Genomic DNA, 16,529 nt, shown 5'->3' on the forward strand with positions numbered 1-16,529 from the left:
GGTGAGCAGTGTTGAGTTTGGGGATGGATTAATGTATCTGCAATGCTAAAATGCTACGGAAAGAGACTGTAGACTGTAACTTATGTTAAAATGATTACGAAGCACGAATCGATACATATTTTCTATACATGCAATCGTTTACAATCGAAATTTACAACTGAATTGACAACAGCTGATTTTTACTCCGTAGAGGCTAACAACTATTTTTACACCCTTAATATTTAAAATGCTACTTTAGACCCGCAACGCATGCATTAACAACTACTGTTTTTACTGCAGTATGACAAAAACAATATAATATGAACCCTTGATGACTCCGCTCAATTTTGTGGATGCCTCTGCGAACGCCACCTAGTTTATTAATGTATCAGTTTTCATAGTTTCCCAAATGCACGTATCAGTATACACTATGGAGGAGGGGGGGCCCAAGGCTGTTGAGGCTATCATATAAAACTGTCCTCCCGACCACTCATGGTACTTGTGGACTGTATACTGGATACCATGTACTTCGCTCCGAGACAGGTAGGCAAATAAATGATTTTTTTATTAAGTCTAAAAATATATCTTTGATCTATAACTAAATTTTAATTACCTAAACTCCATCATGAATGGATAAAACTGAACTAATAAAACATGACTTTGTACGCACGTTTGGAAAATATTTGTAATTATATATATATAATATCTCGATGGTAGATATATTTGATATAAAAAATATAATCAATGGTTTAGGTTGGTTACAAAAGTGTTGATGAAAAATAACAACATAAAATTGGCTGAGAGACTTTAACGAATGGAAATTAGGAATTGTTTTAACCCCGAACTCCTTACCTTCATAGCGTGTGGAATGTCGTTTTCATTATGAATCGCTATATAAGAAATTGAATAGTTAGTAATATTCTAGGAAATAAAGTTTGTTGCATACATTTTTCTCAAACTAAACTAGAACACTGTAAAATATACATTACAGTGCAATCCTCACCTTACAGTTAATCCTCACCACATAAATGTGGTGTAGGAATATAATTTTTAATTTAGTTAAACAACAATAACGTTTTTTATTGTAACTATATTTGGTTGACATATATTGTATTTGCCAACATTTTTAACCTAAAAAAGATTAGTGCATTTAAAAAATCGAATCTAATCCAATCTAGTGTTAATGAGTTTCCCTGTATACACACAGGTTTAACATACAGACCCACTTACAGATACAGTCGCAGTTTAGATGAAGTGTTTAAATCTACCCACGCGTAGATTCTAAGCGGCCTTTCACTCAACAAAAATATTCCTATGTCAACGCATTTGTCCAAACAGAACTTATAATTAATCACTGTAGTAAATTAACAACCTTCGAAATCTCTGTGTAAATTTCACACCTTAAGGGCGAGTTTTATTTCAAAATTGTATTCATTAATTTAACACGCTGAGTTATTTAACCCTTTGAGGCGGGATTTTTAAAGCCCGCCGGACGCTGTTATGGCGAATTTTCCTATATTGAATAAGCTATTACCGTAGGTCTCATTTAAGACCTAATCCCGGCTCGAGCCTTCCAATTTTCCGATTATACCTTCCGGCCTTCCGATTTTTATGAAATTTGGTACACACGTATAAACCCACAGTTATTCCAACGAGTTCGCGAACCAGCATGATCGGACCATGAATACGATCTTTGTTTTGTTATGGGGAAAATTGGGTTTTCTAATTTCTTATCCTCGAAACATAAATATCTCTAAACCATTATGAAGATCTTAAAAAACAAATAATTTAATATATTGAAGTGATTGTCAGGATTCATAGTTCAATAATTAACTTATACTGTATTGTTTATAATTGTAGTCATTTTACTAATGTACCTAACAAAAGGGAACAAAAAGCTACCAAATCATTGTTCCTCTTTGAGCTCATCGATACACTTCACAACGGTTCCGTGTGCTACTAGCCCAGCAAGTGCCTAAGTGTCTAAGTGCGAAACACGTGCCAAACTTTGCACTATCCCACGCATCATTGCCAAACCGTAACTCATTGTTTGAAGCTACTGTCCGCGCCAACTCCTTGTGCATGCCGACAATGGTACCGTGTTATCTGGTTGGACTGAGTTTGTCAATACCAAAAGGCTGTATCATAGAGAAGTAAGACATGTGGAGACATGCTATTTACCTTACTTCTCTGTACTCTGTGGCTCTTAAACACAGAAAACAGGCGCGTGGTTCCCGGAGTGCAGTGCGAGCGGGACGGGTTCTTTTACCGGGATATCCTCAAAACTTTGAGGTGTTTGGACCGCTTTGTCTGAAAAGAATTTGAGTTTCTTTCTTTGAAAATGTTACTTGCGTAAACTAAAAACGAGGTCAAGGAGGTTTTTCCATGAAAAGTGTCAAACTATAATATAAACAATTCTGTATTTCGATAAAAGATTTCTTCAAAATTAATCAAAGGGTTTCATTGAACATAGCACTGAAAATGTCTCTTTAAAAATTATGCGTTTTGAAATGGGAAGGAGCTAGTTGGTAAATAAATCCCATTTTTGAAAAAAAATAGTTATTGTCCATCCTACTGTCCGGAAAGCAGCCGTTTTTAGTTCTCTCGTCCACAAAAATCCTCGTTTTCGAGTAACTTCATATAGGGAACAGAAAAAATCATATAGTTAATTATTTGGTTCGCTAATTAAATTCAACAATTTTAACAGTGCATTGAAAACGCTGCTAATACACGCCATTTAAAGCTTTGTTTTTAAACAACAGAAATGTAAGCCTTGATGACAACTGTGTATAACCTCAAATTATGTGATCTAATTTTGTAAAGGTTAGAAGGTTATTTACACAGTATGGTGTAAATAGTTGTTCATCACACGGAGCGAGAGTGTCTTTTTTTTGGTACTTATATCACATCTTATTTCTACAATCTTATCTACTTCTTTTAATCATATTTTCAAGCTCAGCGCGATTCAGCAGCCTTTTAGCGCCTCGTGATGAAAAATACTATTACTGCAAATGTTATTTCATATTGTACTTGTAAAGGATATATAACTCAGTGTAAGAAAATCACGGGCGGTTCATTCCTCCTAAAAGTAGTTGGCATATTTTCAATTTATAAGAATAAGAATATTTATTTCCTCCCAGTAATACAAGTATTACAATAATTAAAATTACAATGCACAACACAATTAAAAGAAATTGATATAATATTCTATTAAAACTATATGTCCCACGTGTCAGACTGACTAAGAAGAAAAAACACTGGCTTATTCACAACAATATTAACATAAAAAAGAAACCTAAGAATTTTACCTAGATTATTTTAATTTCATTCTCTTTTTTGTGCAATTTATTGGGAGAAAATGTAGGGCCCCGAGGCAAAGCCTGTTTGGGGGTTCCTTCATTATAAAATAACCAAAAAAATAAATGAAAGACAGCGATCAGACAAAATAATCAGAATTGTAAATTAAGAAATCGAGATCTCTATACATAATAAGGTGCCATAATATAAACGTAATACTATAAATTGATAAAACATAATAATGTAACTAAAATACCCCCGCCGCAGCAAACCTGCCGACTAAGCGAATTTCCATTTGTCTTAATTGATTTTCAATAAAATATATTTTAATAACATTAGGTTTAACGAGTACCTAGGTTTGCTGCTACAAGGAAACTAATAAAGTGTGTTTTTTTGTAAAATATTGATAGCTTAGTACAAAATAAATAAATTTGATCAAAATACAAAATATATCCATAAACAAGCAAACTACAACATTTGACAATATTCTCCATAAGAATAACATGGGAATTTTAAATTTACAATTTTTTTTAATTTTCTCCGTTACTATTAACCGAAAAAAAAATACTTTTATATACTAAATTAATTGTTTTTTTAAGCTCTTTAAAAAGGTCTAAAGAGAAATTGGGAAATTTTGTGTTTTGAGGGTCAAAAGTGAGAAAACCCTATTTTTACCCCATAAAACCCCCCGTAAAGCCCCGTTCCCATGGTCCGATCATGCTGGTTCGCGAACTCATTCAAGTTTATCCCGCTTTACACCTTTAAACCAAATTTCATCAAAATCGGACAAAAATTACTACTTCCTTATAGGGAAATTCGCTAAAAACTAAGGTTTGAAAATGTCAAACCGCGCAGACAGTGACAATTTTAACAGACAGTGTTTGAGAATTCGGCAGATTAATTGCGGTCAACAATGAATATATTAGACACAACAATGAAGATATTAGACACAACAATGAAGATATTGCCGTATTTATTAGACACTACAATGAAGCATGAAGGTCACGGGAAGCTGATATTACTGATAACGATCGATCACGCTAACGCTTGTAGCTTGTAGATATGCTATCGCTATAACGGTACTTTTACACAACATCAAACAAGTCATTATTACAGTTTTAAAGCTGAAAATCCACTAATGTTATACAATATTTAAGTAGCATATTTAATTACGAAGTTGAAATTTTTGACAACATTTATTCTAAAACGTACGAAACACCTGCTTGCGATTTATATATTTTTTGTACTGTAAAAATCCACCTTATAAAGTTACAGGAAATTGTATCTCATACTTGGCCAAAGATTTTAAACATAAATAAGTTATACATGCCGAAAAGGAAACTACGTAAAGCAACCTCACTCCACACTGTAGATTAATTGCGACAAATAAAGCAGTTGTTTTGAATCAGCGACCAAGGAATACCATTGAAAGCACATGCATTTAGAGTTAACGTGAAAACGTTTATACATACATAATAATTTAATACAGCAATAGAAAATATACTCTTTACTTACATAAATAGCGATGCTTTAATCGATATTTCAGAAACCTGAAATATCTTTTCCTTTAAAAATACTGTATAACATGACAGTACTTGCCGTAAACGTAGCTACCGTGTTTAGTACTTTTTTAAGCTAAAAATTTAAATTTCTGAACGAACGTAGTTAAAGTGACGTAATAAAATCATGAAAACATATTTTATAGCCTTTAAACTTATATTATACAGCATATTGACAAAAAATGCTTCCTTCTGCCCTCCGTGTGTAGTCAAAATTTCCATCGATAGAATGCCGCTGTGACTACTACAGCAAGCGGTAGGCCTATAGGATTAATCTTTGTTCGTTTCAAAGTTTATGTTTAGTTTGTATTTTGTGTTTTTTGTTCATAACTATTTTTTGAATGCATGACGTATCGCAAGCTTTGACAATTCTGTGTATTTTGTGATAAAAAAAAACAAAAAAAAAACAGGTATATAAATTAATATTGTCAATTAGTTGTGTAAACTACCTGTAAAGATAGAATTAAAAACATGTCATTCCATTACACTACCTATTAGCAATCCGTATTGATTTGCGTTCAGGAACTATACTGTACCTTCGGTCATATCGGAGCAATATTTTACCCTTACGCGGACATCCTTTATTCGTCATCTACAGCTAAGTTCCATTCCAAAATTAATATGCCCGTTAGCCCGTATGATTTTTAAATCCTAAATTAATGAGCAAAGATAAAGACCGTCGTTTTTAACAAACGAAAAACTACGATTAGGCTATTGGGTCGAAATCAGTCACTACCGCATTTTAAGGGATAGCCAATAAAGATATTTACACAATTTTCAATATTGGTACCGGTACCTACCCTAGAACCTACCATCAAAAATTAAAATGTTTCCCAATCTGACTATTATCGGCACCTTATGATGTATTTGTTGTCTTGTACGTCGTGGGTGGCTAGCCAAGGCCAGTTTTGATTGGTCAATGACCATTGGTGGAGTTTCGTATAAACTCCCATCGTACTGTACGTAGGAAGCCCCTTGCCCTGACCCAGTGTTCTATACAAGTATACAACTACGCCCCTGTGTTGCCCTGTCGCCGCTCGCCACTCATTTGCGAAATGTTAATTATCCCGCTCTAGATGACGACTTTTATGGCTTTTCCCGTTTTGGGAGCTTGATTGCTTACTGGTTTTTGAAAGTTACTTACTGTTTTTAATAAGTATGACGCAATGTAGTAGAGTATAGATGTTATTGATATGTAATTTATTGTGTATCTTGAATTAACTGTACAAACTCGGGAATTTGAGCTTCGGAAGTGAAGATTATAATTTATGATTTAGCTTAATCACAAAACCTAGCATCTAGTTTTTCCATCCAGCGAACCTTGCAAACATGTGAGAATGCAATATTAACGCATATACATGTTAAACATCCCAAAATCATTAACCTCACCTAAAGAATAGAAAAACAATTCCATAATCTAAAAATTTTGAAAATCCTTAGTTTAGCTATCACTGTTCGATTGAGAATATGCACCACCTGAACGTTCAGTTAGTGAAATATTTCACAATTACTGGGCCCGGATCTGGTACCTGCTGGTCCTTTTAGCAAAGAAAGATTTAAATACTATTGGAATGTTCAATGTTTGCCCTCCAACTACAATCCACCATAATTAGTGTTTAGAGCCAGTTTTGAAAACACTATACTTCCCGCCAGTTTTGTTTTTGCGTTAAATAAAACTAAATTTTTATTTTTGATCTGCGGTATGCCGGTATAGTTGTACAGTATTAAGGGAAATTGTTTTTTTATTCAGTAACTATTAGTAGTGATTTTTATTGGTACTTTTTGTACAGGTGGTAGCACTGCTATGTCTGCTGGTAGTGGCTGCAGCAGCTGAGGAGACCAAGGAGAGGTTGGTCCACGCTCAGGCCAGGAGTAGCGACTCAGCTGATCTCAAGACAGACGCCTCAGAGTCTACTGCCAGGAGTAAGTTCTCGTTTGATGAATTGTATGGTTTACCATTGTTGGTGGGTATGAGGACAGAAATCAAATCGGAATAACACCTACGGATTACACAGATTCTGAATAAAAACACAGAAAAAGTGAAAAGAAGGTGCTTCTATTGATACTTATAATATGTATCTTGGTCTTTGGCCCCACTGAGAGAATCAGTTGGAATGTAAAACTCCTGATGTCCATTCCTGATTGTACTTAGTTCTAAGTTATTTCTGTTGTAACTATCATTTGAGCAAACCACTCTACTGGTATATCCTCATCTAGTTCCTTTCTTCTGCGGTTATTGATATAAAACTAATCTTATCCTTTAAATTAAAATGGCACACCTTGAATTTTTAATGGTTTTTAAAATAGTTTTATAGCTCATCTCACTGCTCGTAAGAGTGTCGAATTTACCTTTTGAACATTTATATTTCCCATGGATATGAAAAACCTAATTGAAAATGTATTGTAAAGTTTATCGTCTGTCTGTTAACTAAAATATTGGAGATCAACTTATATAATTTTCACCTTTTAATAGGCCTAAAACATGGGACTGAAGTCCTAGTATTTGTCTCACCAAGAGTACAAGATCTGGACCATCAATAACGATTAAAAACCCAGAAAATATGTTAACTTTCCGATTTTTCACTTCTGCAATTTTAACTATTGTTTGTGGGGAATCCTGGTATATTTATTGCTATATACGATAGCAGCTATCAAGGTAAAAAATCTAGATGTCCATCCATCAGTAATTACTTCCCATGGTCATTGTGCATGGACAGGGTCATCAACAAAGCCATCATGCAAAAATGTTCTGTAATATATCTAAAAACTAACAGAAATCTTGTTGAAAGAAAGAAAAGTTACATAAACTTAGTTCCAAACCAATTTTTTATAGATTTTCTTAAGATATTCTTGTCCAGTACTCTTCTTAAGATTTATTTTGCTAATAATTTCAAACATGATAACACAATTTTCCGGCTTTAGATAGAAAGGATGTCACAAAATGTTAAATACATCTGGACAAAATATGTTACTGGTACAGCAAGTGAACCTGATGATTGGATGCTGTTTGGAAATGTGTTCCAACATTTTAACCCATTTTATTATCTTTATTATGCGAGTAACTCGTGACAACTGACAATCTACTTTAACAACAACTTTAAAAAATACTTTATCAACAAACAACAAACTATAAAAATCTTCAAACAAAAATTTGTAATTGTTCAAAATAAAAATCGATCCAATAATAATTTTACACAAATTAAACAGAATGTTCAACTAGACCTAATCATGAAATTACTCAATCATTTTCTACCCATTTGATCTCTGACTGGACACAAAGACTGTAAAGAAGTTTATGGGAGTCTTTTCTGTAACTTGTTGCATAACAAAACAATGGCCGAGATAATCTAGAAAACTGTGACATCCTGTGAGCGACATGCAAAAACACTCTAGAAGGCCTTGGATAGTGTTCCCCTCCCCATAGTAAAAAGTTCACTGAACTGAGATACTTGGAGAATAAAAAGTCACTTTTGCTGCTATTGTGTCTTCCACAATTAACTAATTTTACTTAAGTGTAATATTAATATTTTTATGCTTAAACCAGAAACAAGAATAATACTACAATAAACTCTAGTACCAGTATAATTTATATTAGTTCAACTTTCAGTGTACAAAATATTGTCAATCTTTTTATAATGTATGATTTCCTAAGTTCCCTAGAATTGTGCAATTAATGGGAGTAAAAGTTGAACCTTTTCCCATTACTCTTCTGTAAAATGTTTATTTGGTCACTTATACAAATTTCAAATTAACCAGGCTCATCAACAAAGCCACAATACAATAGAAATTTGTAATAGGCCAACTATTATAGTTTTGCTGTTTATTTTTTTTTTTTAGTAGAGTACACTTTAAAATAAACAAATAGGCATTAAGTTGCAATGTGTAATGGTAAAAAATGAGTTTAAACGCATAAAAGTGTTTAAAAATGGTAATATCTGTTTTCATAGTAAATTTTTTTAAACTAAATTTTTGAAGTAAATTAAATTTATTTTCTATATTTCAGCATTTGGAATATTTTCGCCAGGATATGGAGGAGGTAAATTATTCTTGAAATTCTGTTGTCTTTAACTAACAACGGTAATGGTTTTTCTTTTGGAATTTATCTAGGCAAGGCAAACTAATCTATACACTGCTTGTGTAGGGAAATATATTAATTTTCACAATGTTAAATCTTGTCAATTTTATTATTCAATTGAATGGTTGTATAATTTCATACAACAGTATCATCATGATTGGTAGTGTATTTTTTTAAAAGTTGAAATAAAGCAAGTAAATGAAGTGGGGTGTGTGAGGGTAAATTATTATCAACAGCTTGTATTTTTGTTTTAAATTTGTATTCATAATGTATAAAATTAATTACTTGAACTGGATGTGCACGCTCAGTGTAATTTTTTGATAAGCTAAATCATAAAGACTGTATATATATATATACAGGGTGTCTCACGAGAGGTGTCTCAAATTGATTACGGAAAAACGGCTTAACGTACAAGGATGAAGTAAAATTATTTCCCGATAAATCGACCCCAAGGAATAACGTAAAAATATTTTTAACTTTTTCCCAATACAGGGTGTGCCAAAAACTGAGGGTCACTAGTTCGAATCTCGGAATTTTCAAATGTAAACATATGTCATGTTATACATCATATTAAAGGTATTTGATAGTCAAAACTTTTGGCGAAAACAGAAATAAGTTATCTTTTCCCGTTTCAAAATGGCGGCAGTTTTTTTGGAAAAAATCTATATTTTTTTAATACTCTGTGTTTCCTATACCAATGCATTTATCCCTTCTCCGGTTTAATTTTCTTACTCGTTATGAAATTAGCTTTACTTTGATATGCTACAAGTAACGGTTTTTTGAAATTATAAAAATTCAAAAAAAATTTATTTTTAAAAATTTGCAAATACTCATTTTTCAAAAATTTCAAATAGCAACATATGTCAAGTGGCACAACATTTTATAGGTTTTTTAATGCCTAACAACTTTGTAATTTACACTTACTTCGTATCTCTTTTAGTTTTTGCGTAAATAACAAAAAATCTAATTTTCCTATATCAAATGTATGTTATTTGGGTTTAACACTAAAGGCCCAATTAGATTAAATGTTAAACCACGTCAAACCCAAATTACATTCATTTGATATAGGAAAATTAGGTTTTTTGTTATTTACGCAAAAACTAAAAGAGATACGAAGTAAGTGTAAATTACGAAGTTGTTAGGAATTAAAAGCCCTATAAAATGATGTGCCACTTGACATATGTTGCTATTTGAAATTTTTGAAAAATGAGCATTTGCAAATTTTCAAAAATAATTTTTTTTGGAATTTTTATAATTTAAAAAAACCGTTACTTGTAGCATATCAAAGTAAAGCTAATTTCATAACGAGTAAGAAAATTCAACCGGAGAAGGGATAAATGCATTTGTATAGGAAAAACAGAGTATTAAAAAAATATAGATTTTTTCCAAAAAAAACTGCCGCCATTTTGAAACGGGAAAAGATAACTTATTTCTGTTTTCGCCAAAATGTTTGCCTATCAAATACCTTTAAAATGATGTATAACATGACATATGTTTACATTTGAAAATTCCGAGATTCGAACTAGTGACCCTCAGTTTTTGGCACACCCTGTAGTGGGAAAAAGTTAAAAATATTTTTACGTTATTCCTTGGGGTCGATTTATCGGGAAATAATTTTACTTCATCCTTGTAAGTTAAGCCGTTTTTCCGTAATCAATTTGAGACACCTCTCGTGAGACACCCTGTATATGTATATATGATATGAGCAAGAGCAACTATTTTTATTTCATAACATAAAGGTGGTATCATGACATCTAAACACCATAGTTTCTGTCTGTTTTTTCTGGGGGAAAGCAAAAACTACAGTAATCAAATTGTATGAAATTAGACACCTAGATTATGAGTCTATGAGGCCAAGACAATTCCCTTAAATCCCCGCAGGCTATGCCTTGTGAACTTTATCCCGTAGCACACAGCTCATTTAATTAAACCAAAGGGAATTTTATAAAACCAAGTGGTACTACAGTAGAATGTATGTATAATAACCACATGGAGTAATTTATTTTCTTCTGCATCCTCACCCATTAGCAAATGGTATTCAATTACTTTCTTAAAAAAATTGCAAAGATTGGAAAATTAAAATACCCCCCCCCCCCCCCCCGCCCCAATACAAGGATGAACCTGCAATGATTCACCACATAGCCAAGTCTATTTTACAGTGAAGATAACTGAAGGATGAGTTTGGATTGAATGACAAAATAATTTAGTAACTGTCTAAGATCATGACAGCCATGACTGATTTTACAGGAAAGTTCTTTGGTCCAGACTACCCAGGCTATGGTTACGGCCCATACCATGGTTACGGTTACGGCCCGTACCCTAATTATGGTTACGGCGGCTATGGCCCGTACCATCCACATCACAGACCATATCCAGGAGGTTAACGTTTGATTCACAATAAATTTGGAGTGGGGATGGAAAATTAATTTTTGGGATGATTGAAACTGGATGGTGTGATTTGACTAGATTTATGTTTGCGGATTACTGGATTGTGGTTTTATTTACTCATCTAGTAGAAACGTAACCTCTTAAGTAATATGGGTATATTGTTAAGACATAAGTTTGGGAGGTATTAATTAAATTGATGGACAGCGTTGAATAAAGCATGTAATTGTAAACCTGAACTTTAGAAGGGTAATATAATATAGCGCAGCTTTTCTGGGAACTTGTGATGTTTTCCATAGGTGCATAAGTTTTAATTCATTGCTTGGTCATTACAACAACTAACAAAACATCTAGCTTTCTATTGAGCTACCAACTAAACCATTGACGTTTGTGTGAACATTTTCCTTTAAACAAATTCCAAAAAAAGTGTTCCAATTACATTGCAATTTAAGTAAATTTAACAAAATATGTTTATAATGGTGTTTGGTAGAGCATGTCCATATTATATATTTCACAAACAAATAGCAACTGTATTGATCGATGTACTGAATATTGTACTGTAGTGAGTGAGCAAGTACCTTAATGAATGTCAAATACAGAAGAAGTACATCTGGTGCTGGTGTTTACTTAATTTTTGTTGAAAGAAGGCACAGACTATGAAAAATAATATTTTATCTTTGTACTAAGGAACAAGGTGCAAGTAATAGATTGTACTAAGTAAAAGAAATGGATACAAATTTTGGAAAACAACTAGAGCACAATTTTTAGAATCAATGTGTTTTAATAAAAAGATTACCAATAATTTCTAAACATATTTCCTTTTCAATGCAACAAATAGAAAAATAAAACACTGTTATGTTGCTGTTGTTTACAGGCACAAAGTTTTGATTGAAACTACTCAAACTGTCCATGAAGCATTTTGGTTTTTTTACATGCACCTAAAATTAATTTCAAACTCGTCATAAAGCACCATGGTAGATTATGAGTTGATTTTTCATGTAGATGTTAATGTTGTTTTAAAACCTATTTTGTTATTTAATAATATTTATGTTCCAGGTTATGGTGGTTATGGTGGTTATGGAGGCTATGGAGGCTATGGGGGTTACGGGGGCTATGAAGGCCCTTACGGTAGACCTGGCTACGGCTCAGGTTTGTAGATTTTTAGAATAATCGTTTGATGAAATTTAAAAAATATATAATAAATTAAACAATTTATCCCAAAACAAAAACCATCATCAAATCATTAGATTGAGATTTTTCTACAAATACTATCAATATCAATGATCTACTGATCTTTTGATTAAAATCATAGCACACAGAAACGTTTGTGGAAAATGTACGATACTGGGTCAGCAGGTGTATAATACAAGGAATGTAAAGAAAATCAGAAACATTTTGAGCCGAGTTTCAGTGGAAGTGATAAGTGGCACTGAGTACGATTCAACTGAGGTATTCTGTGCTCTCATGAATTGAATTGTGATGTTTAATAAAAATTAAAATTACCATCGGTTAAATGTGTTTATTGTAGATTTTGCCATCAAAATAGAATTTAGCTATTTATTTTACCTATTGAAATGTTATCATCATGAATAATAAAAGTTAAAGAAAGATTGTGTTAAAGCAGAGTGAGTTCCTGTTGAACTGATTTGGAATTTTATTGAGTTAGAAATTATGTTCACAGTGAAGAACTAGTCTTGTGACTAAATTAATGAACTGGTAACACAGTTGAAAACCCCCATTAAAATCTGATATTAAGAACTTTATTTTAGAGTAAGCCTATAAATTGTGAATCTTAAAAAAATTTGCAGGTTTCGGAAGGTTTTCAGAGTACGATGGGCCAGCTAGTAGACAAACTTATTACAACTCAGGTTAAAGTTTCATAATTGAATCACATTTTGGCACCAGAATGTTCTATCTATATAATCACTTATACCAAATCACTCATCATACTAGCACTATGACCACTATGTTCATTTCAAAAGTATTAGGATTAAATTGTGCAGTCATTGTACTCACAGTCACACCTGAAAATAACATTTCTAGCTAAAACTTTGAGAATATAGGTATAAACACTGATTTCTAAATGTGGAGCACTTAGATATTTTAGGCACATGTTATCACTCGCATGATTTGAAAGCACATTGTTAGCAATTTAAAAATAAAATAATTAATATAGCCACTTTAATCAGACTACTTACTACTTTGTAATTTTTGAATTGCTTATTTACTAAGTCTATTTTGCAACACTACAATGATCAAATAAATCTATCTATCTATCATTGTTTTTTACACGTTATCAGGTAGTTGTTATGTTAGAAACAATTTAATAGTAAAAAACAAATAACGAACACCAAAATCTGGTAAATTAATTTAGACACTGACTTAATCTTTTGCAGGTTACGGAGGCTACGGAAATCGCTATGGCGGATATGGTGGATACGGAAGCGGCAACGGAGGGTACGGAAGCGGTTATGGAGGATATGGAGGAAATTACGGAGGATATGGAGGAAATTACGGAGGATATGGAGGAAATTACGGAGGATATGGAGGCGGTTACGATGGATATGGTGGCTATCCCAACAGAGGCGGCTATGGTGGATACGGTGGCTACGGAGGTTATGGAAGCTCTGGTGGTTATGGGTATGGTGGCTACGGAAACAGAGGATATGGTTCTGACGGTTACGGAGGATATGGTGGATACAGAGGAGGGTACGGCGGTTATGACAGAGATTATGGTTACGGCAACAAAGGAGGATATGGTGGTTACGGAGGATACTCAGGATACAGAGGAGGATACGACGGTTACTCAAACTACAGGGGTTGAAAATATCCCTAAGGACAATCTTAAGAACTTTAAAAGTTGACAGTTTGAGTTTTGTTTTCTAAAATATTTCTTCAGTCACAAGTTACCTTATGAACCAGAAACTGTTTCTATTTATGTGTAAATCAGAGACCAAAGTGTAAATTTGTGTATAAAGTAGCTATTTATTTAGGTACTACGTTAATAAAAATTTTTTTACTAAAAGACGATATGTTTTTACCTTGATATTTCACTAAAAAATTGTGTAAGAGCTGTTGTGTGATTGCATTGGTTTAATGCTAACAGATCATAAGTAAAAGGATAGAATTTGGAACATTTTTTTCCAAAATCATTAATCAATCAAAAGCAATGTGGGCTAACTAATTTTATTAGCAGCTTAGTTACATTAAAACTACTTAATGGAAAAAGTAGATAGGTGCTATAAATTGTGTCATTTCAAGATTTTTAATTAATAATAATAGAAATAAAATAAAATCATCAGGGATTGAGGTAAGGTAGTGTGGGCGGTTTTAACATTTTTATTTACATTATTATCAATCAAGGAACTATAATACAACATTAGTGTTTTAAAATCTTGAAGATACTGGTGAACAAATTAAATATTACATAGTACACAAATTTGAATACTTGTTTTTGTATGAGTTGTCACCGAACATTATTCTTTTTGTTAAATAAATTTGTAGTGTCATGAGATGTTAAGTTTAAGTACCAACTCCAAATCAACTACCTCCAAAAAATTAGTGGTCTTTGCATTCAGAGATAAAGTTATTTTGTAAATATTATCTCCTTTACAGTTTACTTTCAAGACAGGTGTAAGAGTTCACCTTAGCTAAATATATTGTAAACTATATTTTAATCACATCAAAGCCTCCACATAAAGATATGCTGAATCATTGAAACAAGTTTTGGGAAGGCCTGAAAAAAACTCAGCGTACATGACTGATTAGCTTTAAAATACTAAAATGTATAATTAATTTAAGGTATTGTACCTTTTGTGAAAAACAAAATGAGTTGTAAAAGTAACTTAACAAAGTAAAAGCTCTAGAAGACATGAAAATATATAAAGATAAAATAACACACTTAGGATACAACATAAGTATCTATAGGAATCATACATTGTTAACCGTTCAACTGGCAATGGGCAAACTAAACTCTGTCATGGCAAGGCATTTTTGGCGATTTTGCAGTCATGCTTTTGAAAATTCATTGCCAGTTGGAGGGTTAAAAAGTTGTTTATACTTTCTTACACTGTAATATCACAATAAATATCAGTAAAATCATTCAAGAGAAGCAACACAAAAAGCTACATTTTTTTAAGGATAGCATGGTAATAATAATGATTCCTATACCTTAAGTAAATGGTTCTTAATTAAGATCTTTAATATAGAGATTGTTCCCTGTAGAAGGCAACATTATCCATATAATTTGCACAAATCAACAAAGCAATCCGTACCTAAAACTCAAATATTTATTTGAATCCAATAAAATGTAACTAAATTTATCTTTAGGCAGGAAGAATGCCACTTTTTTCTAAGGATAATACTAACCTCTTGTTGTGGGTGAGTCAGTGGCTCAGTTGGTGTAACGAAGAGCCACCAACCAATGCACAAAATTGTGGGTTTGTGCTTTGGTGCAGTCGCTTAGAATTGATCAGTTCAGTACCAGTTGACCCCATGCACTGCTTGATATGTTCCTCACACAGAACTGCCCCGGAGGCTCAGTGGCAAGGTGAAGGTTTTAAGGAGGCTGGCTAAACTTGATTTAAATATTTAAATAAAGATAGAAGTGTTAGGAAAATTAAATTAACTTAATGTGTACTGTATTTTTGCCATTAATTCAAACATCAGGAAAAATTTATAAAACTAAATATTTGTAATCAAGTCAATAATTTTGTGCGGCAATAATACTTAACTACATTTTTACACAAATTTTAAACATGTAATATATAAAATTAATTTCTTCATTTTTATGACGTTATCGTCTACACTCTTAACTAGGTTATGTTAGGATCATTTTTCTATCTTAAAGATAATTAGTAGTAGCACCCTATAGTTTTCATATTATGAAATAAAACAACCCCCCCCCCCCCTTAAAACAGAATTAAAACAAGCTATACCCTAATGCAAGAGTTTCAGCAATAAAAATGTTTACACTTTCCAGAAAATATAAATTCATAATATCAAAATCATATAGAATTGACTAGACGTTAGAAAAATGTTGCATGTTATTAAGCACAAAACAGTAAAAAGTAGCAAGTGTATTTTGACTTTAAATTGTAAAACCTAAGCTACTAAGGCTAAAAATTTGTAAAGGCAAAGAACTTTAAAAAATATTTTGCTCTTCAAGCATATAAATAAGCAATAAGGAATTTTAAACTAGAGCAAAATATGAATAGAAATAAAGTTGATGCCTA

The 16,529-nt window shown here is 32.5% G+C and overlaps 1 protein-coding gene across 5 annotated transcripts; it reads left to right on the forward strand.

Moving 5' to 3' along the window:
- Positions 1-488: 488 nt before the first annotated feature.
- LOC129002167 (keratin-associated protein 19-2-like) lies at positions 489-14,241 on the forward strand. Of its 5 annotated transcripts, XM_054429774.1 has the most exons (7): positions 489-522; positions 6,626-6,758; positions 8,839-8,871; positions 11,158-11,289; positions 12,352-12,444; positions 13,104-13,163; positions 13,692-14,241. In XM_054429774.1, the coding sequence occupies exons 1-7, from the start codon at positions 502-504 to the stop codon at positions 14,117-14,119; spliced, it is 900 nt and encodes a 299-aa protein (XP_054285749.1). In that variant the 5' UTR covers positions 489-501; the 3' UTR covers positions 14,120-14,241. The 5 variants fall into 5 exon arrangements, with proteins under 5 accessions (XP_054285749.1, XP_054285751.1, XP_054285750.1 ...); XM_054429776.1 differs by lacking the exon at positions 11,158-11,289 and having other exon boundaries at positions 13,692-14,240; XM_054429775.1 differs by lacking the exon at positions 13,104-13,163 and having other exon boundaries at positions 13,692-14,239.
- The last annotated feature ends 2,288 nt before the right edge of the window (positions 14,242-16,529 follow it).

Source organism: Macrosteles quadrilineatus, unplaced genomic scaffold (genome assembly GCF_028750875.1).
Source record: "Macrosteles quadrilineatus isolate MER2022 unplaced genomic scaffold, UCM_ALF_1.0 Scaffold_9__3_contigs__length_116548681, whole genome shotgun sequence".
In the NCBI taxonomy this organism is placed as follows: Eukaryota; Metazoa; Arthropoda; class Insecta; order Hemiptera; family Cicadellidae; genus Macrosteles; species Macrosteles quadrilineatus.

Coding starts and splice junctions, on each gene's coding strand:
- LOC129002167 (XM_054429774.1), top strand. CDS start 502: ATGTACTTCGCTCCGAGACAG. Junction 6,759..8,838: donor CTCAGAGTCTACTGCCAGGA/GTAAGTTCTCGT, acceptor TCTATATTTCAG/CATTTGGAATATTTTCGCCA. Junction 8,872..11,157: donor TTCGCCAGGATATGGAGGAG/GTAAATTATTCT, acceptor CTGATTTTACAG/GAAAGTTCTTTGGTCCAGAC.